The sequence below is a fragment of the Calliphora vicina genome, chromosome 5, assembly GCF_958450345.1.
Source record: "Calliphora vicina chromosome 5, idCalVici1.1, whole genome shotgun sequence".
NCBI classification, from domain to species: Eukaryota; Metazoa; Arthropoda; class Insecta; order Diptera; family Calliphoridae; genus Calliphora; species Calliphora vicina.
Genome location: NC_088784.1, coordinates 114,495,111 through 114,516,253, shown reverse-complemented (window position 1 = coordinate 114,516,253; position 21,143 = coordinate 114,495,111). Strand labels below are relative to the sequence as shown.

General features: G+C 31.3%; 1 protein-coding gene across 2 annotated transcripts in view; it reads left to right on the top strand.

The window, feature by feature from the left end:
• The window catches only part of Sik3 (Salt-inducible kinase 3), a 113,868-nt gene that overhangs the window by 56,279 nt on the left and 36,446 nt on the right, over positions 1-21,143 (top strand). For both annotated transcript variants that reach the window (XM_065510591.1, XM_065510590.1), the window contains exons 3-4: positions 2,904-3,495; positions 3,566-3,998. In XM_065510591.1, the coding sequence (XP_065366663.1) occupies positions 2,904-3,495; positions 3,566-3,998 (1,025 nt within the window). The remainder of the gene's footprint in view (positions 1-2,903; positions 3,496-3,565; positions 3,999-21,143) is intronic.

Here is a 21,143-nt window from a genome sequence, read left to right as displayed (position 1 = left end):
TGATCGGTGCATAATTAGTTATAGCTCTAATATAAGGCCCACTTCCTGAAATCACTCACGAAAATAAATTATTGAAAATTTAAAAGAAAAATGTTGTATAGGGTATTATACGGACAGCTTGACCGACCATACTTTCTTACTTGTTTTTAGGATTAATTAGTTTTTAAAATAATTAATCATCATACTTTGAAGTATGATTTAAAACCTAAAAATTTGTTTTAAAAATTATTGGAATATAAGAAATATTTGGCCGTCGGACATAAGAAATATACAATAATATTATTGTGGTATATTTTTATACATTTTACCTGCAATATTCACTATTTTTCAATATTTTGCTGTTTTCTTTTTATTAAGAATTTGGGATCGCACAAAAAATTTTTTTTTAATAAATCGTATTGAAAAGTCTGAACGTATATTGTATCTTCAAATGTATACGTTGTTAGTTATTATACTTTTTTATACATATTGAATGGCTGTTGCTATAGTTAATATTGCACTAGCTAGTTGCTATTTTCTTCAAAACAACAAACTCTTTCAAAAATGTATCATGTGGAAAGTACACTCAAAATATTATGTAGGTAAATTCAACAGAAAATTCATTAATAATAACTATAAATTTATTCAAAAAACGGACCGCTTACATTTTATTTAAATCAAAATAAATTTTCATTTATTTTTAAATGTTATTTTTTTAACCAACAAGTTTCGTAAAAATAACAGATTTTTCTCTAGTTTTAACTTACAAAAAAACAAACCACAAAATATTAAAAACTAATGTTTTATCAGTTATTTTTAACTTACGAATTTCTACTACGAAATCGGTAAAAATAACTGTTTTATCTTTTATTTTAACTGTAAAAAATTAACCAACCCAAAAATTTAAAAAAACGGTTTTTTCATTTGTTTGTTTCTTTTATTTTATTATTTTTTTTATCAATGAAGAATATGATATTAGGAAATATTTTAGGGATAACAACTTATGTCTATATATAATAATTATAAAACAGAGCGCCAACGGAGATACCACAGCACAGTCTGGTAATCTAATGTTTGTTATTTACGAGAATTTCAATACACTCAGGTCTCGTTTTATGCGATCAATCGCATAAATTGAATTCGCATAAAACGATACTCTAGCTTCATATAAAAACTAATATTTCGTTCCAAAATTCTGAAAACCCGCATAAATTCAAATTTGAATTAAAAAACCAAAATCGCATATAAAAATCAACAAAACTATATTTATTTCATTTACTTAAACAGTAAAAACAAAAGCCCTTTAAAAAAAAATAAACAAAAATATAATATTAATTCATTAATCACAGAAAAAAGAGAAAATGATCCAAAAATTAAGCTAAAACATTTTTTAAGGAAATTCTGTGGTTCAACATCACTTTCAATACTAGATGATATAATCATATTGTCATCATATTGTAAAATATCATTTTCATCACTAGAATTTAAAAGAAAACATCTAAAATTTTAAAATCTTTTAAAATTCCAAAAAAAATCGTTAATTTAAAAACCGCATAAATTGAATTTTGGCCACCACTTTTTAGTATGAACACCTTGAAAGTTGCAAAAAACAAGACCACAGCTACAAAATAAACGTTATTTAATAACATTTATTTAGTCCAATTTGCAAAAATACTTACTTTTTGGTAAAATTCTTATAAAAAACTGAATAATTCATATACAAATGACTGAAAATATTAACTGTACCGAAAAACAATTTTTTATTGTGGGCTGTTTTTTGAACAACGTACGTAAAAAGTTAAAATATAGATTTCGTTGTAAAATAACTAAAATTTCATTAGTATTTAACTTAACTGAAAACTTTTTGAATAAACTACTATCAGTTACTGTAAAACTATTTTGGGTGTATGAATGCGTTTTCTAGGTTACTGTTAAATCGATTGATTGTAAACTATGACATTTATCCACATACATACTTTACTATTATTTCATTACATTGATACATTTCATAGACATCATTAATCCCAGCTAGTATTTTCAACCGTCAAAGAGTCCACTGGGAATCTCATGAAGTGCGATTTTGATCGTCGACGAGCGCATTTCTTAATCATTTTTATCACAGCAGCTGATTCTTCTACAACACAGCGAAAGACGCTAACATTAATCGTAGAGAGAATCGTTTGAGATTTATGTAGAGATTATCTAAAGAGTCTTTAATAAAGCATGCCAAGAATCGTATGAGACTCATGTAGGGATTATCTTACAACTCGTGAAATGCTCAGCCGTATTATTCTTATATTATTTAGTCAGTCGCAAAAGGCTTATTTGATGATGGTTTGACGAATCGTATTATGATCGGTAGACTTTTTATTTTGAGATTTATACACAGTGAAAAATATTTTCGTAAATTTTTGTTGGTAATTTCTATATAAACACATACAGTAGCCCAAGAAAGTCTACATACAGGAAAAATTATTATGTTACTTTAATTTAAAGCAGTTATTGTTACTTTAATTTAAAGCAATATTTTAAAAAATTCAAATAACACCCAAAAGTTCACCGTTATTAGAGTTATTGATTCTGAGTAAAATAACGAAAAATTTATTCCCGGTCACGCCTACTTTTGGGTGGGCGGGACTATTAAGTTTCATAATATTTTGAACATTAAAGCCCAAAGAACCAAAAAAAAAATGTCGTTATTTGACTCAGAATCAAAAAGTCTAATAAAGGTGAAATTTTGGACGTGATAGGAAATGTTGCTAAACCCGACTTAAGTGATGTTTTTTTAAATTTTTTTAAGTGTGAATTTATTTTTTTAACCAATATATTTCATTAATTAATTATATTTGTAAATGTTTTATTAAAACATGTTTATGAACTATAGATTTTTTACTAATAAAGTCATTTTTATGTTTACTGTATAGGTAGCTATTAAAATAATTGACAAAACGTGTCTAAACGAGGAGTATCTTGCCAAGACATACCGTGAAATTTCAATTTTAAAAAAACTTCGACATAGGCATATAACTCGATTGTATGAAGTGATGCAATCCGAAACAATGATATACTTAGTTACCGAATATGCCTCGAATGGAGAAATATTTGATCATTTGGTAGAAAACGGACGAATGAAGGAACCGGAAGCTGCAAGAGTCTTTACTCAGTTGGTATCTGCTGTAGATTATTGTCATTCAAAAGGCGTGGTACACCGTGATTTAAAGGCCGAAAATGTGCTGTTGGATAAGGATATGAATATAAAATTGGCAGATTTTGGATTTAGTAATAGATATGAAGAAGGATATTTTTTAAGAACGTGGTGTGGATCGCCTCCTTATGCAGCCCCTGAAGTTTTTCAAGGTTTAGAATATGATGGCCCTAAAGCTGATATATGGAGTTTGGGTGTTGTTTTGTATGCATTGGTGTGTGGTGCGTTGCCATTCGACGGCAAAACTTTATTAGAGCTTAAAAGTCGAGTCGTAACAGGAAAATTTCGAATTCCCTATTTTATGTCACAAGGTATGTATTATTAAATAAATAAATATTAAGTGACCTAATTATTAACTTATAATTTCCCTCCTCTACAAAGATTGTGAACATCTTATTCGCAATATGTTGGTTGTTGAGCCAGAAAGACGTTATACCTTAAAACAAATTATTAAACATCGATGGTTAAGCGAATGGATTGCTGAAGTTGAAAAAGAATGTCAACTAGTAGCGCAACCATATAGTTCGACCACTAATATAATGCTTCACAGCAGCAGTACGAGCAGTTGTTCCGAAGAACTACCAACGATAATTTCTACCCAAACCACAACAAACACCACATCAGTACCTAATTTGGATTCCGTTGTTATGTCTCATATGTTGCAACTATCAGGTTTAACTGCAGACAAAATTGCTCAATCCGTTCACGAACATCGGTTCGATAATATATACGCTATTTATTATCTACTCTACGATAAGTTACAGCAAAAACGAAGAGAATATCAAAAAATCAATCAACATGCTAACAGAGCTAGGTAAGAAATCTGAAAATTTTTCAAATTACAATATTATACAAAATAAATTACATTAAAATATGTTACGAGAAAAGGAAGTCGTCGCAGCGATGCGATGGTATAGAAAAAACAAGAAGGAAAAAAATCTAACTTCTAAACGCTTAGTCCGATTGAATGCAATTTGAAATACGCCAGGCGGGTTTTTTTAAATTGTTCTTCGTTTGTGTTCCGAATTGTTTTAAAATCATGACTGACACCAAAGTTATATGCATTTATATTTAAAAAATTAAAAAAAAAACGATTTTTCGTCCGTTTAAGTTATCTATAAAATTTCTAAAATTGTGTATAACATCAAATATTTTAAATGAAAAAAAATTTTAAATTTTTGATATCGAGGGGACAAGGTCCATCCAAAAAACGCCTACTGTAAAATTCAACTTTAGGTCAAAAATTCTCAAATCGCATAGTCGATATCAAAATATTGTAACCCATTTTACATGTCTCAATGTGTTCTTAATTATTTTGTATAGGGTTCCGATAACCCCGACCCTGGTATGGATATTATAGCCACAAAAAAAAATCACATTTTTGGAATTTTGTATCTTCGCAAAAACTCAATAAAAAGCATTTTTTGTCTTATTTTTCCAAAAAAAGTATTCCATGATTTTTTTAATTGTCAAAAATATACCTATATCTATATCTATATATAAATAAAAATCAAATTTCGTTCGTTGGTAATTGCATCAGTAGAGAACGGCCGGACCGATTTAGACAAATTGTTTTTTAAATGTTGGTCATAGACAACTCAGGTTTTTATGGAACGAAAAATTGACCATGCCCACTTTTTTCGATTTATCTAAAATCGGAAAACGGCTACACCGATTTGGCTAATTTTTTTGTTTAAATGATCATAGTAATCCAATTTAAGTTTTTACAGAAAGAAAAATTGATTTTTTTCTTCGATATACAGTGACGGACAATACAATAGAATCACTACATATGAATTCGATTAAAGCGGTAAAACTACAAAATTTTATTTCAAAAATAATAAAATAAAAAAATAACACATTCTTATGTTAAAAACGATGTCAAATCTAAAAGACTAAATAAAATATGCGAAATTAAAATGATTAAAAATCATCATAAGAATTCGTTGTTTTCTTAATATTTTGTTGCATATCAATTATTTCTAATAACAGCATCAAATCTTTTGGGGATTGAATTTAACAAACTTTCGCATGTAGATCGGGAAATTGCATACCATATTTCCTGAATTTTCTGCCAAAGTTCTTCCTTGTTTTTCAATTTTTCAGGTCCGAGTTTGTCTTTTACTATTTTCCATAACATGAATTTTGTTATATAAAAACCATTTTTTGGCAAGACCTGATGTGTGCTTTGGGTCATTATCTTGCTGGAAGGGCCATTGTAAGGGCATATTCCATTCTGCATGTGGCTTTATAACATTCTCCAAAATATTTACATACAAGTGCTAATCCATATTTTCTTTAATCCAATAAATTGGACCAACGCAATACCAAGAAAAGCATCCCTATATAATAATATTTCCCCAACCATGTCTAAACGTTTTTTGGACGTCTAACCCATGTCTTATCATCACAACCAATTAAATTAATGGTCGTTTCGTCCGTCCACAACACATTTTGCCACTTTTTTATATTTTCTGGCCCACACCAATCCTTATGATTGCTCCTGGTTTTAAATGAAATATTGGTAGTGATTCTATTGTAATGTCCGTCACTGTATCTAAAATCGCAGGACGCCTGGACCGATTTAACTAAATTCTACATAGTCCGCAAAAGTTTTTACATAAATAAAAGTTGTCCACGTCCACTAATACGCCCACTTATTAAAACATCTGCAAAATACATCGGTCTGTGATCAATCATATTTCAGACCAAAATTCGATTACTTATATAAAAACTCACAATAGCTTAAATCGATAATAACTTGGCCAATAAGCGTTTAATCAAGAAAAAGAGCTCGATCTGTGATCACTCACATTTCTGACCAAAAATCGATTTTTTATATAAAAACTGAAAATATCTAAAGTCGCTAATAACTTGGCCAATAAGCGTCTAATCAAGAAAAGGAGCTCGATCTGTGATCACTAATTTTTCCGACCAAATTCGATTACTTATATAAAAACTCAAAATATGTACATTGATTTACATGTACATTAGGTATATAACTAATTTTGGCGAAATTTTTGGCATACCACCACATGATGGCCAATATTGTATTAGTAATGAAAATCATTTTTTTCCAATTTCTAAAATAAACCAATTTTTTTTTCTCTGAAAAATTATATAAATAATTCCATATTTTTTTTTTGCAAGTGTGAGGGATAATTCCCTTATTTAAAAATTATCTTTTGAAGTAAGTCCGCAGTTATTATTAAAATAAAATATATTGTTTTTCAAAATAATTGAAAAAATTGAATGAAAAACTTTATTGCGTTTGGTGCGTGAACTTTTTTAATAACCGCGAAAAAATAATACCGTGGTTTTTCATATTTTTTAATGTTCTATTCGACTATGCTATGCCCATTTGCATATTTGCAAAAAATGTCAAAAGTTATATCCCTAATGTACATATGTATTCTGTTGTTTTTTTTTCTTTTTAACTATTTTTACCCTTTTCAAGCCGCTTCTCACAAATTCACAAATCGAACACAAGAATTTTTTAACTTGGACAGGACAACGTCTATCGGGTCAGCTAGTAAATATATATATTTGAAAAATAGAGAAAATCCCCTATCAATTGATATATAACATGTCTACTAGAGTGTCCCTTAGAATTAAATTTTTTGAAATGATGAAAAGGTACCCGCTGAAAACTTTCGTAATGACCAAAATACCACCAAATTTTTTTTAGCTGGTTCTAAGAAGGGCAACCCGTGCCGACTTTCGATTTAGTTTTGCGGTGCATTTACAAGGGGAAAAAATAAAATTTTTTCAGTTTTTGTAAAAATTTTGCCATTAAATTATGACTTTAACAATTTAATTTAAAAGAATCGAAATGTGTACGTAATTGTCGTTATAATAAGATATAAAAGACAAAAATTGGTTAAAAAATGTTAAAGTTATTAAAAAATCGCCAGGCCATTAACGTGTCTCAGGCCACTAGAACAAGAAATATAGGAACAAAATTAACATATTTTGAAAAATATTAAAACAAAAGTTTATTCTTACTTAAAATATATCCATATTTACTTGTATATGAGTTGTTATCTTCATAGGGTACAGTTACCTATTCGCAGGTATAACCAAAACAAATATTTTATTTAACGGCAGTTTCAAAACTCCAATTTCAAATTTTTAGAAATTTTGTTAAACAAATTTTAGACTTTTTTGATCATCACATTGGTATTTATTTATAACATAATAAGGAACAAAAATGTGAAAAAAGTATGTCAATACCTCCTATAGTTTTTCCGTACCTGCGATATAAATTTTGCGATTTTCGAGAAAAACTAATTTTTTGGCCATATTTTAAGTAAAATCTGTTCAGAAAGTTTTCCAAAAATCGGAAAACGTTAACCCTTAAATCGTGAAGGTCAAAGGTGAAATTTTTCAATATTTGGAATTTCTAATGGTAAGATAGCGAAATGTTATATATTTTTGCGCCGATTTTGATGAAACTTGAGAAAAATATAAAATGAAGTCTAGTATTTACAATAACAGCACAAAAATGGAAATTAACCCTTAAGAGCACTTGGGGTCAAAATGACTGTGTTTTTCGTAATATCAGGATTCCAACAAATTTGAGTTTTTTGAAAAAATTAATCTGGAGAGGATTTTTGGATTTTAATTCGTTCAACATAGCAATTTTTGCAAGAACATTCGTTGTTGGCGACATTTTTAAAATGAACTTGCAACGCATAGTGTAGACACACAAAAAATGTTGTGGTTTTTCGGTGTTTTTCAATGATAATACGTATTCATTACTTACAAGTAATTACTTGCATGTGGCAACGGGGGGTTATGTGTGTGAAGATAAATTTAAATTTATTTAGCACAGACATAAACCACATATTTTAGCTCAGCCGTTAACAGAGCACTGTTAATCACTTAACAGTCATAATACTTGAATTTTAATAAACAAATTTATATCTACAATATCTGAAATAATTTCAGAATAAGAAAAAAATGGAAAAAAAATATCCATCTGAAATAATAGATGGAAAAAGGGCTCGGATATGACACTATATAGAAATGGTAGTCCTAAAGTCACTAAATGGAACTGTGATATAAAACTGTGAGTGTATTGAGTTTTTCGAACTTGCACTTACATGTGGCAACGGGGGGTAAGGTATTGACTAGGGTATTCAATTAATCGGGTTTCTGGTTTAATCGGTTAATCGAGCAAATAATTAATCGAGGTTTAGATTTATTCGGTTAATAATCGGTTAATTTAAAATTATTATATGTGCTAGAGTGTTTTTTGTTGTAAACATCAAAATTAAAATTCATGTTTTCTCATATATTTGACAATTAAAAATTTGGGTTAAATACAGATTAGAAAGATATTAAATCTACTATTTAAATCAGGTTTTATTTCTGAAATCGCATGATTTGTTGAAAATTTATTTAAGAAATAGTAAAATGTCATAAAACATTCAAAGACGTTTTTCTCGAAACGACTTTATTTGAATTATGACGCTGTTGCAGCAAATGAGCGAAGTGTGAGGTTTTTAGGGTTTTAGTGGGATCTTCTGAAATAATCTTTTATAAAAGATTTTTTCTTTAGATTTAACAAAATTTTTCTTGGAAAAAATATCTCTCGCTGATTGTATATGTTTCAGAAATCAAAAGCATGATAAAGAATATTCCTTTTTGGATTGTTTTATATTTTGATTAATTTAATAGTTTCGTTTATTTATGACAAAAGACTCATTTCAAAAAAAAGTTTTGTCTATACATGTAAATACAAACAAAGTTTCAAAGACATGTAAATTAAATGTCAGTTGTTATACTGTTGTTATACTAACTAATCATGTTTATTGGATGCTCAAAAAATATCTAATTTCAATTTGAAATTTGTATTTGAATTGAAAGGGAAAAATAAATACTGTTACGTTTTAACCTTTTCAAAACGCTGGTTTATTTCCTTTAAATAAACCGGATACTTTTGATTGCAAATAAAAGCCGTTTAATAGTTTGAAAATTATAACAACTCTTTATTTATTTAAAATGTACAACAACAGAATTAAATAGTCACTCAATGTTTTTTTATTACACGTTTATAAATTCTCAGAAATACAGACACTTTATAATGTACACGAATTCACTTGAAAAATACAGCACACTTTAAGGCACTCAGTTGATGTTTAATCGAATAGCGTCTCTGATAAACTGACTAACGACTGCAACCTCTGCCACTATTTATAACACTACCATTGCTCTTTAACTGTCAAAGTTCGAATACTCTAGATCTTACTAATACATACGCCATATGTGGTGTACTTTCTACAATGTTCTTTAACTGAATATTCGAATTCGAATATACGGTCGCATCAAACAGCGCACAGTGGTATGAGAATAAAAAAAGAGGGAAATAAATCTGTAACTTCTAAACCCTTACGCCGATTTAACGTGTCTCAGGCCACTTGAACAAGAAATTTAGGAAAAAAATTTAACATATTTCGAGAAAAATTAAAATAAAAGCTAATTTTTATTTAAAATATATCCGTATTTACTTGTGTATGATTTTTTGTCTTCGTAGGATACCGTTAACCTATTCGCAGGTATGGCCAAATAAAATTAATTTATTTAACGGCTGTTTCGAATCTCCATTTTTAAATTTTTAAAAATTTTGTTAAACAAATTTCAGAATTTTTCTATCATCACATTGGGATTTATTGAGATCATAATAGGGAATAAAAAGATGAAAAATGTATATCAATACCTCTTACAGTTTTTCCGTACCTGCGATTTAAATTTTGCGATTTTCAAGAAAAACTAATTTTTTGTCCATATTTTGGCGAATGAGCCTAATTTCCTTACTGTTACAAATTTTAAGTAAAACCTATTCATAATATTATAGTCCTGGTAATTTTAAATATGGTCTGAAAGTTTTACTAAAATCGGAAAACGTTAACCACCTTTAAATCGTGAAGGTCAAAGATCAAATTTTTCAATATTTGGAATTTCTAATGAAAATATAGCGAAATGTTATATATTTTGGGCCGATTTTAATGAAACTTGAGGAAACTATACGTTGGGGTCTAGCATTTACAACAACAGTGCAAAAATGGATTTTAACCTTTAAGAGCACTGGGGTCAAAATGGCTGTGTTTTTCGAGATATTAAAAGTTGAGGGTCATTTGGACCCCAAGTGCGGCTAAGGGTTAATTCCCATTTTTGTGCTGTTATTTTAAATTTCCTCAAGTTTCATTAAAATAGGCCCAAAATATATAACATTTTGCTATATTTTCATTAGAAATTCCAAAAATTTACAAATTTGACCTTTGACCTTCACGATTTAAAGGTTAACGTTATCCGATTTTAGTAAAACGTTCAGACTATGTTTAAAATTACCAGGGCTATAATATTATGAATATATTTTACTTAAAATATATAACAGTAAGGAAATTAGGCTCATTCGCCAAAATATGGACAAAAAATTAGTTTTTCTTGAAAATCGCAAAATTTAAATCGCAGGTACGGAAAAACTGTAAGAGGTATTGATATAAATTTTTCATCTTTTTATTCCCTATTATGATCTCAATAAATCCCAATGTGATGATCGAAAAATTCTGAAATTTGTTTAACAAAATTTTTAAAAATTTAAAAATGGAGATTCGAAACAGCCGTTAAATAAATTAATTTTATTTGGCCATACCTGCGAATAGGTTAACGGTATCCTACGAAGACAAAAAATCATACACAAGTAAATACGGATATATTTTAAATAAAAATTAGCTTTTATTTTAATTTTTCTCGAAATATGTTAAATTTTTTTCATAAATTTCTTGTTCAAGTGGCCTGAGACACGTTAAATCGGCGTAAGGGTTTAAAAATTGGCCTCATTCGCCAAAATATGGACAAAAAAATTGTTTTTCTTGAAAATCGCAAAATTTAAATCGCAGCTACGGAAAAACTGTAACAGAAATTGACATAATTTTTTCATATTTTTATTCCCCATTATGATCTCAAAAAATCCCAATGTGATGATCGAAAAATTCTGAAATTTGTTTAACAAAATTTTTAAAAATTTGAAAATGGAGATTCGAAACAGCCGTTAAAAAAATATTTTTTTTTGGTTATACCTCTGAATAGGTTAACGGTATCCTACGAAGACAAAAACTCATACACAAATAAATACGGATATATTTTAAATAAAAACTAGCTGAACCCGGTCCGCGTTGCTGGCCCTTAGAAATTGATCTTGTTAACATCATAATTTGTTGGTGCCAAAATTGCATGTTCCCACAGATAATCCGAATTGTTGTAGTTCGTTGTAAGGCTTGGGAATACTTTTCTACAACGTCTTGAATATTCATTTGCATTTGGCAGAAGTCTGGAAATGAAATCTCATTTGTGGAGGGATCAGTTGGAATTTTTCGTATCGTCATTGGGAAGCGTGAGCAATGATCCAAATCTGTGGTACATTTGGCCTTGAACTTTAAAGGTGAGCATGAAGCCGACGTCATTTGAAAGCATGTGTTGTACTTTTGGATATTTTAAAGGAAGTGTTTGGAAATAGGATTGGCGACGGAAATGTAACTTAGTAGCAGCTCAGACGGCTCAATAACTGGTGGCAGAATAACTTTACCGTTCGAACAGCACATTCCCGGGGATTCCTTAGGGAACTTCAAAATGCTGCAATGTAGGTAATGTTTGTTCATTGCGCCAATTAGTACATCCCTGTGAATCCTGTAGTCATCATTATTGTAATAAAATCCGGGCAACTTTAAATCGATTCTTTCTCTTGAACGAGCCATTCGGGAGCGAACAACTATATGCTGTTGAAGTGTTTCTGCAGCCCTCGATGAAGATGCACTGCGACGGATTTGCTGAAGCCGTGATTCTCGTTCTCTTCCCGTTTATGCGAGTCTCGACGTAGATGCCCTTTCGAAAAAAAATTTTATTTAAATAAAACCGTTATTTTTTATTAAAAGTGATATGCGGAGAGTTATTCAAAATATTATTTTTTTAATAGATTTCATAAGGACATTTTTTAATCATGCACCTAATTTGCAAGAGTAAACAAAATTATTTATCATCGATTGATAATATAAAAGAACTTCTATAGTACCGGACATGTGTTGGAATGTATTCCTTTTTTCGCTTACACCAAATCATTAATTTTTAGAATGATGTTAAGCAACAAAATGAAAATTGTCACTGTTTGAACGTTGGAAATAAAAAAAGTATTTATGTATATGACTTTACAGTGTTACCCGCTATGCTTTTCTGAAGATTCCGTGAAAATTTTATCAAAAACGGCTGGACAGTCCATATGGAACATACATACACACATCTGTTTTTATATATAATGGCATTGACGGTATAATGTAAAAAAAGATTTTTACACACCTCTCCGCCCACAGACTGAATATCAAACATTTGACTTTACAGTGTTTCCCGCTGGGTTATTCTGAAGATTCCCTGAAAATTTCATCAAAATCGGTCCAAAATTTTTTTATATATATAGATGGTATTAGCGGTATAATGTAAAATTTTGATAATGCCACGCCCCTCCGCCCTCAGACCGTAAATCAAAAATCTGACTTTACAGTGTTACCCGCCAGGCTGTTCTGAAGATTCCGTGAAAATTTCATCAAAATCGGTGGAGCCGTTTTTGAGTTCATTCGGAACATACATACACACATACATACCCACATACAAACATCCATTTTTATACCCTTCAGCTTCGTGAGAAGGGTATATATAAGTTTGTCATTCCGTTTGTAATTTCTACATTTTTCATTTCCGACCCTATAAAGTATATATATTCTGGATCCTTATAGATAGCGGAGTCGATTAAGCCATGTCCGTCTGTCTGTCTGTCTGTCTGTCTGTCTGTCTGTCTGTCTGTCTGTCTGTCTGTCTGTCTGTCTGTCTGTCTGTCTGTCTGTCTGTCTGTCTGTCTGTCTGTCTGTCTGTCTGTCTGTCTGTCTGTCTGTCTGTCTGTCTGTCTGTCTGTCTGTCTGTCTGTCTGTCTGTCTGTCTGTCTGTCTGTCTGTCTGTCTGTCTGTCTCTGTCTGTCTGTCTGTCTAAGCCATGTCCGTCTGTCTGTCTGTCTGTCTGTCTGTCTGTCTGTCTGTCTGTCTAAGCCATGTCCGTCTGTCTGTCTGTCTGTCTGTCTGTCTGTCTGTCTGTCTGTCTGTCTGTCTGTCTGTCTGTCTGTCTGTCTGTCTGTCTGTCTGTCTGTCTGTCTGTCTGTCTGTCTGTCTGTCTGTCTGTCTGTCTGTCTGTCTGTCTGTCTGTCTGTCTGTCTGTCTGTCCGTCTGTCTGTCTGTCTGTTGAAATCAATTTTCTGAAGGCCCCAGATATCTCCGGGATCCAAATCTTCAACAATTCTGTCAGACATACTTTCGAGAATTTTGCTATTTAAAATCAGCAAAATCCGTCCATAAATAACGGAGATATGAGCAAAAATCCGAGACAACCTCTGAAAATTTCATCAAAAAACACAATGTATTGCATGCTTTGACAAAAAAGTTTGGATGTGCATGCTTTGCGTATTTTGTTTTTTTTTTGTGTTTTGTTTCTTTTGGCGTTGTTGTTTTTTATACAGCTAAACGTATGTTTTTATATAAGTAATCGAATTTGGTCGGAAAAATTATTGATCACAGATCGAGCTCCATTTCTTGATTAAACGCTTATTGGCCAAGTTATTAGCGAATTTATATATTTTGAGTTTTTATATAAAAAGATAGATTTTTGGCCAGAAATATGAGTGATCACAGTTCGATAGATAGATAGATAGATAGATAGATAGATAGATAGATAGATAGATAGATAGATAGATAGATAGATAGATAGATAGATAGATAGATAGATAGATAGATGTGGTTGGATACCTAAATCCAACTTAATGTTAATCATTGTGCAGCAGCTCAGGATGGGTTAACACAGACTATCTGCGAACTTAAAATAGACGTCGCCATACTAAGCGAACAATACCGAAACCTAGAGAAAAACATATGGGAGAAGGATTCATCGGGAAAAGCAGCTGTCTGGGCCTGCGGTAATAAGGCGATTGAGGAGGGAATGAAACAACTTTCGGATGGTTTCGTTAGGATAAAAATTGGAGGGATATATGTATATAGTTGCTGTATGTCGCCAAACATAACGTTGCCAGATTTCGAGAAAATAATCGAAAATCTAGTGATAGATGCTAGCCAGCTCAATCCGATCATCATTGCAGGTGACTTCAATGCTGCTGCAGTTGATTGGGGCTGTCGAAGTACCAATAATAGAGGACGATTACTCCTGGAAGCTTTGTCCTTACTCGATCTCGTCCTACTAAATACAGGGAGTGCATACACCTTTAGGAGAGCTGGATATGGGTCGATAGTCGACATTACATTCATTAGTACTCCTCTAGCTAAGGACGTTCAGTGGCAAGTGAGTGAGCACAATACTCACAGCGACCACCAGGAAATACTATTTAGCATAGACAATGAACGCCGCATAACTATACCAAGGGAAAAAGATACCTTCCAAGGTTGGGCAAACGATAAACTGGATGAAGCTACCTTTGCAGAATCATTCTCAAACCAAAGCACCGAAGATGGAAGTACCAATGAGATGGCAGAAAGAATTGTGAATGTCATGAAAACGGCTTGCGATGCTGCAATGCCTAGAAGAAGACATAGTAATAGAAGGAAAGAAAATTACTGGTGGAACGAGGAAATATCAGCACTAAGGAAAGAATGTTTAAAAACCAGGCGCCGCTACAAAAGAGGACGGTCAAGACCCAATTTTGAAACGAAAAGAGAGGCATGTCATCAGGCTAGGAAAAAACTTCAAAAGGCCATCAACAAGAGCAAAGCAAATTGTTTTAAACAATTATGTAATGAAGCCGACTCCAATCCATGGGGGAAGGATAATCGTATTGTGATGTCGCGACTAAGAGGAAAGAAATCAGCTCAAGTAACGTGTCCAATCCTGATTAAAAAAATAGTTGCTACGCTTTTTCCAGAAGGAGAACCGCATACAGGAGAGATTCACAGTAGTAACGTATCTCACCCTACACCAGTCACAGAAGAAGAGATACTAAAAATGTCAATAACTGCCTAAACGATGGAGTATTCCCTACTATCTGGAAAAAACAAAAACTCATTCTGATACCCAAACCAGGGAAAACTTTGGGAGAACCCGAATCGTATCGACCGATATGCCTACTAGATACATTAGGCAAGTGCCTAGAAAGGGTGGTATACACTAGGTTACTAAGCGCTGTAGAAGAAGCCGCGGGTATCTCACAGATGCAATTTGGTTTCCGTAAAGCCAGATCAATGCCATAACTCTGGTAGTAGATACGGCGAAAAAAGCAATCCAAGCTAAAGGTAGTGCAAGAAATTACTGCGCGATAGTTGCATTGGACATCAAGAATGCTTTTAACTCAGCTAGATGGAACAACATAATCAAAACGCTGCAGCAACTGAACGTACCAGAATATCTTATCAAAATAGTAAAATGTTACTTTTCTGACAGAACCCTGTGGTACGAGACGGACAATGGCGCTGAATCACAATATATTACGGTGGGTGTTCCCCAAGGATCCGTCCTAGGCCCACTCCTGTGGAACATTATGTACGATGGCGTGTTTAGACTTACAGTACCAGAGGAGGTAAAAATTGTAGGCTTCGCGGATGATGTCGCTGTAGTCGTTCAAGCCCGGACCATAGATGACGTACAGCTTTATGCAAATGAGGCTATTAGAACCATAAGGTTATGGTTAGACTCCATGAACCTGAAACTGGCCGACAGCGTTGCCGCTTTGGTCCAATTGGACCAAAAGTGGTAGATTTTATTTACAAGTACAACGATTGGTAGTTTGGTTGGTTTGTTCAATTTTTTTAATTTTTTGGTAGGAAAAATATTTTTAAAATTTATAGTTTTTAAATTTAAAGACAACAAATAAAAAACATGTGTGAAATAAAATAGTTGGAAACCCTGATTATTGAACTTAACGCCGTTAAATGTATAACATCTTTGCATTTATATGAAAAACATCAAAATCATAGTGTCAGTGCAAATTAAATGTAAACAAACACTTGTATTTCTTAAACAAAAGGCCGCAAAACAGTTATATTTTTTTTACAATTTTATTTAATAGTTAAAATATGTATTATTTTTAGATATCTTTCAAAAACTCCAAGACTGGCATGGCAATTGATGCTGATGGAGAAAACCAATCATCAAACGGCAATGATAGAAAATAAATATGAATAAAATATCTATAATTTTACTTTTTTGTAGTGAATAAAGTTGCAAAACGAAGCGGAAATTTAGGCGTGAGTGGATTCAACTTTTTGATTGATTGCAAGTGAAATATGGAAGCTGTTTTTGCATTGTATGTTTCAAAACAATATTAAATCACTGCTCCCACATAAATAATGCTGCTGCAGAACGAAAACATAATTTATGACAAACCCTAATATAATAGCAACTTAACGAGATATTTAAAAATCGATTATTAAAATTTTTTATGTAAAAATATCCAATTTTTTGTTTTTTAAAAATCATGAAAAATCGAAATCGGCAGAAATTGTTCAGATTTATTGCATTATGACAAACCCACATGTAATAGCAACAAAATGATTTGTTTGCCCTGTGTAATCAAATGCTTATATTTATTTAAAATTAAATTTTTGGTAGGATAGGACAGAATTTGGTAGGTTTTAGAGTGTATATTGGTAGGAAAAATATTTTCTTTGTGGCAACGCTGCTGGCCGAGCATAAAACCGAACTGGTGTTATTATATTACTTTCGCGTGTTGCAAACTCAATCCTCCTATATGGCTCACCTATATGGGAGAGAGCACTCAGGTGTACCTCCAGGAAAGACATGATGTCGATTTTCCGCAGAAATTGTCTTCGAGTCTGCTGCGGATATCGCACTATATCTCTCGATGCATCAAGTGTAGTGGCGGGCATAATCCCAATAGACATAACGGCACGAGAATTTTCAAAAATACACTACGAGAAATCAAAGAATACAGACGCAGTACAGATATATTCGACAAACAGAAAGGAGAGTGTCTATGCAAAACTGGCAGAGAAGGTGGGGCAGACATGGAGAGATCAGCTACCACCTGACACAGTTCTTAACAGGACATGGTGGATTCAGGAGTTATCTATACCGTTTTAAACATGATGACTCACCAAAGTGTCCAGTCTGCATCGAGACTGGTGAAAACGCGGAACATGTCATATTCGTATGCCAACGATTTAGAGAGGAAAGAGGAAGGCTTGAAAGACAGATTGGTAGCAGTTTAACACCGCAGAATATCATAGACACTATGTTGGCTTCAGAGGAAAACTGGGATCGTGTAAAAGATTTTATAAGATACGTAATGGAATCACTAAGGAAAGAGGAACAGCTTCGAAAGCAGCTTACAGCAATACAATCGCAATAGGAAAATGAAAGCAGCAACAATAGCTGACCGCGCCGCGAAGTATTACCTGATGGCAGTCCCGCGGAGTATGGTGTTGACGGTATGAATCCGACATACCCATCTGGGACCAAAAAAAAAAAAAAGATAGATAGATAGATCGATAGATAGATAGATAGATATTTTTTTGGTTATACCTGTATCCTATGAAGATAAAAACTCATATACAATATATTTTAAGTAAGAATAAACTTTTGTTTTAATATTTCTCAAAATATTTTAATTTTGTTCCTACATTTCTTGTTCTACACCATTTTTCATTGAAATTGAGAGCATTATACATGATATTGAGAAAATTCCAAATGCAATTGAGAATTTCCATTTTAAATTGAGAAAATTGCAAATGAAATTGAGAATTTCCATTTTAAATTGCGAAAATTCCAATTGAAATTGAGAATTTCCATTTTAAATTGAGAAAATTCCAAATGAAATTGAGAAATTACATTTCAAATTGAGAAAATTCCAAATGAAATTGAGAATTTCAATATGAAATTGGGAAAAATCCAAATGAAATTGAGAAATTCCATTTCAAATTCAGAAAATTCCAATTGAAATTGAGAATTTCCATTTGAAGTTGAGAAAATTCCAAATGAAATTGAGAAAATTTTATTTTACTCTACATAAATAGATAAATATTATAATATACAACAAAAACATATCGAGCCCTTAGAGCCAAGTTATTGTAAGCGAAATTTTCTAAATTTTTTTTTATTGCAAAAATTTAAATTTTATGGACCGACTGATGTTTTAGCGTTCTCAGAATATAAAAATTGTTAATAACTTCAAAATTATAGGGGGTAAGATTTTGTCGTAAGTCAATGTTTACAATGTAAGCGACACATAGTGGTATAGAAAAAAAGTGGGAAATAAATCTGTAACTTCTAAATGGTTAGATTGGTTTGAATGAAATTTCACATGCGCAAAGAAGAAGTGTTCTCGAGATTATGTTCTGAGCGTGGACCTCATGGGCCCACCAGGGCCGCGACCAAGGGTCCTCAATCATTTTACCCTTAGACTTTAATTTATTTCCTTGCAATATGAAAGTAAGTTATTTTTTTTTTAATTTTTACTTACAATTGTATTATAAATATTAGCTTTGTTACTGGAAAAGCGTTCATTAACTCAAAAAACTTGCAAGTAGAGAACAGATCAAGAGCGTATAAATTTTAGAGAGTGTTCTCTCGTTGCAAACTATTACAAGTTCTATTTTTAACTCGTAATAGTTAGCAGCTTATATTTCATATGTTTTGTGTTATTGTTTATTTATTTACAATTTTATTTTTGTGGTGAAAAAATTAAAAAAAAAAGAATTTTCAATAAAATTGAAGAAAATGTGAGTATTTATACATTTTAAAGGAATAAAGGAATAAAATAAGAAAATTGTGTGTATAAAACAATTTTTACTGGAGGAGCGTTCATTTACTTTTTACTATTTTTGAGAATTTAAGAAAGTAATTTTGTAAATTTTGATTTTATTCTCTCGTTGCAAGTATTTACTGGGAAAGTAAATGAACAGACCTATTATTAACATGTTAATATAAAAAATATTATTAATGAAAATTATATTAAATGTCTCGAAATATTATTATGCTAGAGAGCCCGAACAAAGGGCAGAGTATTATTAATTATATTTATACTTTTTGTTTATTTTAAGTTAAACATGTATTTATATGAATTTCTTTCCAAATAAACATTAAAAAAAACCAAGGGTCCTCAAAGTAGGACACCTCGGGTATATTACATTTTTAAAATGATCCTATTTCTTCATCGTTTGTGTTCCGATTTCAAAAAAATTACACACATAAAATCTTTTCATCGAGTGCTACAAAAGATCTAGTCGTACCTATCAATTGTCTCTTATAGCTTAGGAGATATTCGCATTTGAAAATTATATTTTCAACATTTTTACCCAACCTACTCCAGTTTTTTGATAACAGCGTATCCAAATATTTTCCGATTTTCTCCAGTTTTCTTTTTTTTCTTTTTAAGTTATCGCAAAAAATTTCTAAGAGGATGTATAAGAAATTCATACTTTCTGAAAGCCAGTTTTCATAAAATATTTGAAATGAAAAAAAATTAAAAATTTTTGTTACCGAGGAGACCAGGTCCATGTAAAATTAAAATTTAGGGCAAAAATTCTCAAATCGCATATTCGATATCAAAATATAATAACCGATTTTAGATGGCCCAATATGCTTTTAATTATTTTGTAAAGGATTCCGATAACTCTGACCCTGGTATGGATATTATAGCAAAAAACTAAAAATTTCCATTTTTGGGATTTTTCAACACTTTTTTGGGAATTGCTGGATTGCTGATAATAAATTTCAAAATTCGTTTTTATTTGTCCATTTTAAATAGAAAATTTTACATAACTGTGAAATTTGATTAAAAACTATTCATAAATAAATATTTTATTTCAATTCGAAAAATTTTTCAATAAAGTATTCCAGGAATTTTTAATTGTCAAAAGTTATAAATATTTAAATATAAATACGAAATTATAATATTTTTAATTCTATGTATAAATTTCAAAATAATGGAAAAAACCTTCTCCTGTAAAATTTGTGTTTTGTCGCTTACGATAATTTGGCGCTAAGGGCTCGACATGTACACAGTCTTATTGACCACAGGCATATCTTGCAATTCCAAAGCGCTTTGGTGGAATGATGTTGTATAGCTCTACTGCAATCTCCAGTAGTTATACAGGACTTGGAATCGTTAATTAATTCTTGAAGATATAAAATCCTCTGCTCTCCTACATTAGGAGGATTTACGGTTGGTATATTCATCATTGACTTCACAATACTTTTGATTTTGGACCAAATTATTTCAATAGGGTTAAGTATTGGTGAATAGGGACTCAATGGTAAAAGTGTTGCTGGAGAGTTGTCGAAAATTTCACATAAACGACTGTGGCAAGGGGTATTGTTCAATTGCACCTATTAGGTGGATGTCGGGGCCACGGGAAGTAGGTATCAAAAAAACTGTTCGGTATCCAACACAAGAGCAACGACAAAATAAATTGAAATTGGTCTCTCTATCCAGACCACCACATCTGATATAATCGTTAATTTTGTTATTTTTAGTTTAAAATAATTTATATAATGTTTCTCAATTTTATTTAAAATTTTTCCAATTTCATTTGGAATTTTCTCAATTTCAATTGGAATTTTCCCAATTTCATTGTAATTTTCTCAATTTTTAATGGAAATTCTCAATTTCAGTTGGAATTTTCTCAATTCAAAGTTGAAATTCTCAATTTCATTTGGAATTTTCTCAATTTAAAATGGAAATATCATTTGGAATTTTCTCAATTTAAAATGGAAATTCTCAATATCATTTGGAATTTTCTCAATTTCAATGAAAAATGGTGTAGTGGCCTGAGACATGTTAATGGCCTGGCGATTTTTTAATAACTTTAACATTTTTAAACCAATTTTTGTCTTTTATATCTTATTAGAACGACAATTACGTACACATTTCGATTATTTTAAATTTAATTGCAAAAGT